The sequence below is a fragment of the Arachis hypogaea genome, chromosome 14, assembly GCF_003086295.3.
Source record: "Arachis hypogaea cultivar Tifrunner chromosome 14, arahy.Tifrunner.gnm2.J5K5, whole genome shotgun sequence".
Classification (NCBI taxonomy): domain Eukaryota; kingdom Viridiplantae; phylum Streptophyta; class Magnoliopsida; order Fabales; family Fabaceae; genus Arachis; species Arachis hypogaea.
In genome coordinates this window covers 7,102,590-7,110,958 of record NC_092049.1, presented here as the reverse complement: position 1 = coordinate 7,110,958, position 8,369 = coordinate 7,102,590, and the positions used below count along the sequence as shown (strand labels likewise).

Genomic DNA, 8,369 nt, shown 5'->3' with positions numbered 1-8,369 from the left:
TAATTTTTAAAATAAGAATAAATATAAAATTCTATTAAGTTTTTTATTTAAAAAACATAAACTATATTTAAAAATTATATTTATAGATCCTTTTAAAAATATCACTAATTTTTAAAAATAAAAAATATAATAACGTATTTTTTTATTCATCAAATATAAAGTTAAATACTTACTTTTAAAAAGCAAAATCATTTCTCCACTAATTTTATCCTAACAAGGGTCTTTATTTATTTATTTTTTGACTGGAAACAAGTGTCTTGACTCTTGAATATCGTAAGGGCATTCTTTAAAGAAAACATATCACAAGTAAAAAGTTTGAATTTAAGTAAATTAATTATGTTTTTTTTTTATTTTAAACTATAAAAAAATGACAAATTAATTTCTGATTTTTTCTGCACAAATATTTAAGTTTTTAAAAATTTAAAAATATATTTAAAATTCTTATTTTTTTAAAATTTGGACACATCTGAATCTAAGTGTTTTTATTTTAAAAACTCTTATGTGTAGATTTATATCAATCAGGTCAGTACAATAAGAGTTATATTTGATTTTTCGTTGAGTATGACAAATTCAAGTAAACATGAGAAATCGATAAGTCCAAAATTTAAAAATATTAAGAACTTAAATATATTTTCAAATTTTCGAAAATTTAAATATTAGTGGACCAAAAGGTCAAAGACCTATTTGTCTTTTCCTCTAAACTTTATTAGTTAGATTAAAAAGTTATAAATAGAAATTTTGGTAACGGAAGATGATTTATTCGGTGTCTCATGGTGCGGGGGGGTTGCGTTGGAACTCTGCGATTCGTTTTCGAAACTCATTTAGCGAGCGCCGAGCACCTCCCCAACTTTCATTTCACCTAAAATCCTATTCATGAAACCCTAGAATCTCTCCCATTCATCTTACTCCGCAATTTCCCCTCATCTCCATAATCATTCTCTCTTTCTTTATTTTTCCTTATCTTTTTTCTGTTGCCCACTCAGAATGTCGGCAGACCTCGTTCTGAAACCGTCTTGCGGCGGTTGTGGATCGACGACTGACCTTTACGGAAGCAACTGCAAGCACATGACTCTCTGCTTGAACTGCGGCAAGGCCATGGCACAGAAACGCGCTAAGTGCCACGATTGTGGCGCCACCCTCACTCGCTTGATTCGAGTTTGATTTCTCTCCCTCTCTTACTCCCCTCGTATAATATCCCTACCCCTTACCTTTCTTGCTGTTACTATATTCTACTGTTTTTTGAAATTCTAAATTCGATTATATGCTTATTTTGGTGGAATTCTTTTTATCATTGTTTTCTGCAAGAATAATTATTACTGTAGGGCTATTGTTGTTGTTGGTCGTTGGGAGTGGAGGTTTTGATTACATACGTGTGTTTGTGACAGGAATATAATGTTCGTTCGAGTTCTAGCAGTGACAAAAACTACTTTATTGGGAGATTCATGTCTGGGTTGCCAGATTTTTCGAAGAAAAAAAGCGCCGAGAACAAGTGGTCTTTGCAGAAAGACGGGCTCCAGAACCGCCAAATTACTGATTCTTTGAGGGTATTGAGTCTATACTTTCATTATTGATTCTTTGGTTGCTTTTGTCATCTATTTTTGTATGGCTTCTAAACACTATCTTTCATAGAGGAAATGCTCAATTAGAGGTTGTAAACGTGTAAATGCTTCTAGAAACCCATGTTTTGTTGTGCCATTTAACGGAGGCTTGAGTTGCTAAGTGCATGGTTGTTGAGGATTCTCATATATGGTTATATTCAGTTAGGAAGGATGTGAACAATTGAGGTGAATTGTGATTATTTATTTATTTTTGGTGTATAATTTTTTATTGTGCTATGCAGGAAAAGTACAAGAACAAGCCTTGGCTCCTTGAGGATGAAACTGGTCAATCCCAGTACCAGGGTCATCTAGAGGGTGCACAATCATCTTCATATTACCTGCTTATGCTGGAAAAGAAGGAGTTTTCTGCCATCCCCTCTGGTTCTTGGTATTGTGGCTGTGCTAGAAGTTTCCTTTAGTTTTCCTTGATTTTATTTTCTTGAAATTTTCTATTTTAATTACCAGTCAGAGAAAGTAGGCAGATGTGTAATATGCCATGTTTGGTTTTTTAGGTACAACTTTAACAAGGTTGCACAGTACAAGCAATTGACTTTGGAGGAAGCAGAAGAGAAGATAAGGAATAGAAAGAAAACTGCAGATGGATATCAAAGATGGATGATGAAAGCAGCAAATAATGGGCCTGCTGCATTCGGGGAACATGGGAAGTTAGATGACAAGGAAAGCAACACAGGCGGTGGTGGAGGAAGAAGCCGTAAAAAAACTAGCGAGGATGATGAAGGTCAAGCCTCAGATAAAGGGGAGGAGGACGAAGATGAGGAAGCAGAAAGAAAGAATAGACTTGGACTTAATAAAAGAGATGGTGATGATGATGATGAAGAAGGTCTAAGGGGTGGAGACCTTGATCTAGATGATGATGATATTGAGAAGGGTGAGAATCTTGCCTTGTTTGCTCGTTAGTCATTGTATCTTTTGATTAGAATGGTGATGATTGGTGAAGGTCATATCATATCATTTTATATCTGGGTAGTTTATGAAAAGGCTTGGCTGTTGTGTCAAGAAAACATCAATCAGTTTGCATGTCATACTAGGTGAGCCATAATAAACGATTGTTTATGAAATGTGAAATGTCAGAGCATGAATTTTTCTCATACCAGAACTTAAAAAGTCCATTCATGAATAGCTGCGGGTTTAGTCCAATAACAGTGTTGAGTTTACAGAATTCCATATTAGTTTGACATTGGTCTATACACCTGACTCATTGGAATGTTTGCTGACTCATCGGAATGTTATGCAAAGAGTGATCATATTCTGCTTATTTTTTATTTTTTATTTTTGTGTGGAAAAATAACTTCCTACTGCAACCCCTTCTTTGGCATAGCCATCAGGAACCAAAATATTTATTTTTTGAAATGAATTAGAACTAAAAAGCATTAATAGACAGTTAATTTAAGCATGAAATGCATAAGCTAATTGGCTTGTTATTCAAACTTACAGAGCAGTAAGTTATGCTTAGCATTCTTTCTCCCGAGTATACAGGTGATGATTGGGAGCATGAAGAGATTTTCACTGATGATGATGAAGCTGTAGGCAATGATCCCGAGGAAAGGGAAGATTTGGCTCCTGAAGTTCCTGCTCCTCCTGAAATCAAGCAGGTTAGTTTTCATCTCCACCAACACTTTTGAGCAGTGACCTGGGGACATATTCATGTTCAGTTACCCTTGTAGCATATTTGGTGATTCTTTCTTGAATTATACGTGCAGGATGAAGAGGAAGAAGACGAAGATAATGAAGAGGGGAAAGGTCTGAGTAAATCTGGGAAAGAGCTGAAGGAGTTGCTAGGGCGAGCAAGTGGTATGAATGAATCTGATGCGGAGGAGGAGGAGGATGATGACGACGACGATGATGTATGGCCTTTGTTCCTTCTTTTAATTTTGGGCAATGTCTAGGATGAAAGATAAGCATAGCTTAATGCAAACTACTTGCTATGATGAGTAGGACGGATATCGTTTTGCATTTTCTGTAACTTCTCTAATGGGGAAGTGGCTGATTATTTTATTTCTTTGGAGTTTGTGAATACCTCAGATTTATAATTGGACAATAAGCTCCTTTTTATCCCTTTATGACACACATTTGTTTTTGTAGATGGATGATGAGGTCAACATTCCTCCTGTGACAGCTACAAAGCAGAAGGATGCACCTAAACCTAAGGAAGAACCTGTTGACAACAGCCCTTCAAAACCAGCTGCAGCAGGGGCAACTCGGGGAGCACCTTCTACTTCGAAGTCTTCAAAGGCAAAGAGAAAAACAATCGAGGAATCAAAACCATCGAATGCTGCAACACCAAAGAAGGTTAAGTCCGAAAATGTAAGTCCTTGCTTCTTTTTTGAGCTAGCTTGATTATGAGGACCCTCTATTGTAATTACTACTCTACTTTGGCTTTTTGAAAGATATAGTGGATAACTTTTGAAAATAAGTAAATAACTCAGAATTGAGCAATTAAGTTGGCCTTCAGCTTATTCTGGAAAACTGTTATATGCTAATTATCAAAGCTGAGGTTGTATAATTTAAATGGAAAAGTGTGGGATTGTGTAGACCCTTGGATAAATATCTTGCATTATTTGTGGGCCCTGTGAGAATAATATAGAAGTTGATAACCCAATACACTCCAACTTCTCAAAGGTTCTAACCTTAGCTTGGAAGCACTTTCCATTCAATGCATAAACACAATGTGGCTTTTTGCTTTGTTTTACGGATTTTTGAAATGTATTGTTGTCAAATATTTTTTTTTTCAGTTCTTGGATTACAAGAGGAACTTAGGATTACTACTATCAAATTTTCTTTGTTATCTTATTGTCTCAGGAACAAAAATCATCCGGTAAAGATGTACATGGGACTGCTTCTAAAAGTAATGCATCTGCAAAAGGTTCGGCCCCACCACCGCCATCATCATCATCATCGTCAAAAGCTGGGACTTCCACTGCAGCTTCTGGACCTGTGAGTGAAGAAGAAATCAGAGCTGTGTTAAAGCAAAAGACTCCAGTGACCACACAGGATCTTGTAGCTAAATTTAAGGCAAGACTAAAATGTAAACAGGTAAGCTCTGCTTCTGCTAATATGCCTTTACCCTCGTTTTAAACTGATATATTTGCTTGATTATTCCTATAATACATCTGTGAAGTTATATTGGACTGTTGGTATTCTCCCCGGTTCAGTTTTTGAAGGTTTCTGCCTCTTCTCTATGTGCAGGATAAGGATGCATTTGCAGAGATCCTGAAAAGAATATCTAGAATACAGAGATCTCCAACTTCAAATAGATCCAGTTATGTTATCCTGAGAGATAAGTGAAAATCAACTGCCCCACCTATTGAATGTGGTTGATGATGTAGCATTCAAACGGAAAAAATGGATCCAGTTCTGTTGTCCTGAGAGATGGCTGTAAATGTATTAGCCCAATAATTGGCTGCGACTGATGATGCAGCTTCATATAGAAAACAAAAGAACAGTTGATACTTAATATGCCTTATATATTCTTCACATTTTGGGCATCATTATGAGTTTTATGACTGGTTTTCTATCAATTAAGTTTTTTCTAATCTATTTTTGCTACGAAGTTTAAAAAAATAATAAATCAGAAAACATAATTTTTTTTATTAGAATTGCCTCCATACCCGTTTACCCGGTTTCCATTCTTCTGTTCACATGAAGTTGGTGAAGCAGGTGAATTTGCTAGCAAAATAGGGACAAAGAAAAAATCAGAAATTATTTACTCACTCGACTGCCTTATTCTGCTATATAATTTCATTGGGTTTTAGAATCCGAAGTCTGCATTCTTTCGGTTTAGGAGTATTAGCGCCAAAATAACAACGGATGTATAATTCCCTTTCTCGTCACACCAACCTTTAGACACTTAAAAACTTTTAATTGGTCAACAACTTAAAATTTTTATGTTGCAAATGTATCAAAGTTAAATTCATTATAAAATGAGAAAAGCATTCGTATTTTTTTTAACATAATATTTACTATTTGAAACAAAATGCAACCAACAAAAGTAGAACAAACAGAATCAGCGGACTTAGTAAAATTCACAAATTAGAGAACACACAGAAATTCTGTAAGCACAGGTAACCAATTTAATCATTCATACAACAATAATATGTTCCTTTTTTAAAAAAAATAGATACATAAGAGGAAAGATCTGAAAATATTCTGTATTATTGTTCTCCTCTCATACATGTAAATATATGTGCTTGCTTGTACCATGCATGAAGCTAAGCAAGGAGCATGGTGACAAAGAACATAAGCCCAAGCGCAAGAATTGTTCCATGACAATAATGATAAGAGAGAGAATAAGCAGAAGAAGGGGTAGAGGGTGCAACAGCCTCGACTATTTTGGTGACTGGGGATGCATTATCATGATGATCATGATCCTTGGGAAGAACGTGAAGGTGTAGCTTAAGACCAGTCTTGCAGTTTTGAGGGTCTGTGCTGGCGAAGTACCTGATCCCTTCCCTCTCAAGTGGTACGGTATGGAGTCCCTCGTTGTACATCTTGATAGGGTTCCTCACATCACATGCTTCATATTCTTCTCTGCTTTCCACCTCAGCTATTAGTCCCTGCGCCACTGAGTATGTGAACCCTGCCCATTTTGGCACGTGCCACGTACCCCACAAAAAATTTAACCATATCAATGTATTCAATTAAGACTAGTCATTTTATAAGTATAAGATCATTTTTAATTTTTTCTCATTCTTTCTCATATAAGTTAAAAGACACAAAGTAGAGGTCCCAGTGTCTCCAGGTCCCAAGCCATATGACAAACGAATAGGAAGCTTCGAACAGATTGAGAATCATCAAAACCATAATGAAAAAGAACAAAATCAAGGGCAATACCCACAGGTAATAATACAAAAGAGATTTTTAAACAAGCAAGTAAAAGTATCACATTTTTTCTCAGTTGTTTTCTTTCCTTAGAAGAGTTGTTTAGATACTTAGACATTAAAAGAGGTGTCTATGAACATCCAACCAAATCCAACAATGGAAAACTTTTATGTCATGTTTTAACTTTTAATATGCTTTTTTTTAACAAATAAGGGACTAACATATATATGAGAAATTATACAGATTATAAATATTTTATTATTACAGAGAGTGTGAGGTCGAGTTATCCATGGTATATAAACTCAATAAAGATTTAATGATACGTGAAATTGATAGTTAAATAATTTAATATATTTGATTAAATTATTGTTTAACATCTCTTAACTATCCACTTCACCTAAGACAACTGCAGATGAGTATTAATCGTATTTAATAGTGTTAAATATAGAAAGCAAGAAAAATAATGTAAAGAAATGGAAGAAGAAGAAATAGATAGAAGCTTACAGATTTGGTCTCCGACCCTAAAGACCCTGTGATTAGACCATGAAAGAAGGTCAGAATCGGGATCCCAGCCACGATCACCACCAACGACATGGTGCAGCTCCGCCACCACGCGCCATTTGCTGGTTGCAACCACAACAAAAGCAAGAAGAAGAAGAGCACCAGACATTCCCCGACTCATTTTCCGTCGAGCGAAGGGGAGAAAGTGAAGAGTATATATATATATATGATGAGTTTAATTTGCGCGTAGCTGAAGATAGAAGAATGGTAGTTACGAAATGTAGTGAGGAAAATGTTGATGCATGGTACCTTCACTTCACATGATCACACGCTCACACGCTCACACTCTCAATAATCGTCTATATTCCCTCCCACGCTCTCTTTGCTTTTATACATGCCTATCTTCCATTTCTCTCTCTTTTTTTTTTTCACTATCATCATCATTGTTATTGTGGAAAATTATATTTTTATTATTTTTTAGTACATTATTAAGTGTATAGTTTTTTTTTTTTTACTGTATAATTTTTTTCCTCATTGCACACAACGTATATAATAATACATATCACATTTTTCTATTATTTTAAGCTAAGCAATATCAATTCTACTCTTTCATATATAAAACTGTAAAAAGTTCTCTCTCTCTCTTCATTAATTGCATCAGGTTGTTTTAACTGTTTTCGGAATTTTATTTGTCAATTATGTTACATGTGTACTAAAACTTAATCATCAACTAATTATTGTATATAAAAAAAATTTTAATTTTGATATATTATCAATTTTATATATATATTTAATTAGATAATATCACATCAATAAAAATAATTATTTTTTATATTAACTGTGTGAATAGTCATCCAAAAAAATAGATACGATTACATGATTACGTAAAATATTTTACAGTACACAAAATTAAATTCTATAAAAAATATATTTAATATTTCATATTTTTTATTATAATATTATAAATAAATTTGATTATTATATTGATATCAGATTTAATTATTTTTATAATATATTTAGTTATTCTCTCTGTTTATTATTTAGTAAAAAAAATTAGGTAAGAAAAGCTCTACGTCCAAGTCATTTATTTAACTAAATCCAACTAAATTATTATAATGTATTTTTTGTTCACATGCTTCTTCTTTTCATATATCGCTGTTGTTACTGCCTCTTCGTATTCTTCTCTTTTTTTTCTCATATTTCTCTCTCATTTGTTATTGTCGTGGTCGTTACCATCACTACCTTCTCCTCCTTTCTTTTTCATTTGAATTTATTTTTCTTCTTTCTTTTTCTTCTCCTCCATCATCATCATCATCATCATCATCAATGCCGTTCATAAATTACAGTATTTTTTTTCTCCTTCATTTTCTTTCAAATTTTTGCACATGTAAGATTTCAATCCAATAAGTGTGTATTCAAGTCTAATTGAGA

At 34.0% G+C, this 8,369-nt stretch overlaps 2 protein-coding genes across 2 annotated transcripts; one reads left to right on the top strand and one right to left on the bottom strand.

The window, feature by feature from the left end:
* Window positions 1-678: 678 nt before the first annotated feature.
* On the top strand, window positions 679-5,107 carry LOC112741279 (transcription initiation factor IIF subunit alpha). The gene is made up of 9 exons (XM_025790190.3): window positions 679-1,155; window positions 1,386-1,544; window positions 1,841-1,986; window positions 2,111-2,487; window positions 3,096-3,211; window positions 3,320-3,463; window positions 3,702-3,923; window positions 4,419-4,652; window positions 4,806-5,107. Exons 1-9 carry the CDS (start codon window positions 985-987, stop codon window positions 4,902-4,904), a joined length of 1,668 nt encoding a protein of 555 aa, XP_025645975.1. The 5' UTR covers window positions 679-984; the 3' UTR covers window positions 4,905-5,107.
* A 559-nt stretch (window positions 5,108-5,666) lies between these two features.
* Window positions 5,667-7,299, bottom strand: LOC112741281 (umecyanin). The gene is made up of 2 exons (XM_025790193.2): window positions 6,942-7,299; window positions 5,667-6,195 (listed from the first exon to the last, which is right to left on the bottom strand). The coding sequence occupies exons 1-2, from the start codon at window positions 7,117-7,119 to the stop codon at window positions 5,828-5,830; spliced, it is 546 nt and encodes a 181-aa protein (XP_025645978.1). The 5' UTR covers window positions 7,120-7,299; the 3' UTR covers window positions 5,667-5,827.
* Between the last annotated feature and the right edge of the window lie 1,070 nt (window positions 7,300-8,369).

Coding starts and splice junctions, on each gene's coding strand:
- LOC112741281 (XM_025790193.2), bottom strand. CDS start 7,119: ATGAGTCGGGGAATGTCTGGTGCTCTTCTTCTTCTTGCTTTTGTTGTG. Junction 6,196..6,941: donor TAGGGTCGGAGACCAAATCT/GTAAGCTTCTAT, acceptor CAAAATGGGCAG/GGTTCACATACTCAGTGGCG.
- LOC112741279 (XM_025790190.3), top strand. CDS start 985: ATGTCGGCAGACCTCGTTCTGAAACCGTCTTGCGGCGGTTGTGGATCG. Junction 2,488..3,095: donor TGATGATGATATTGAGAAGG/GTGAGAATCTTG, acceptor CCGAGTATACAG/GTGATGATTGGGAGCATGAA. Junction 3,924..4,418: donor AGAAGGTTAAGTCCGAAAAT/GTAAGTCCTTGC, acceptor TTATTGTCTCAG/GAACAAAAATCATCCGGTAA.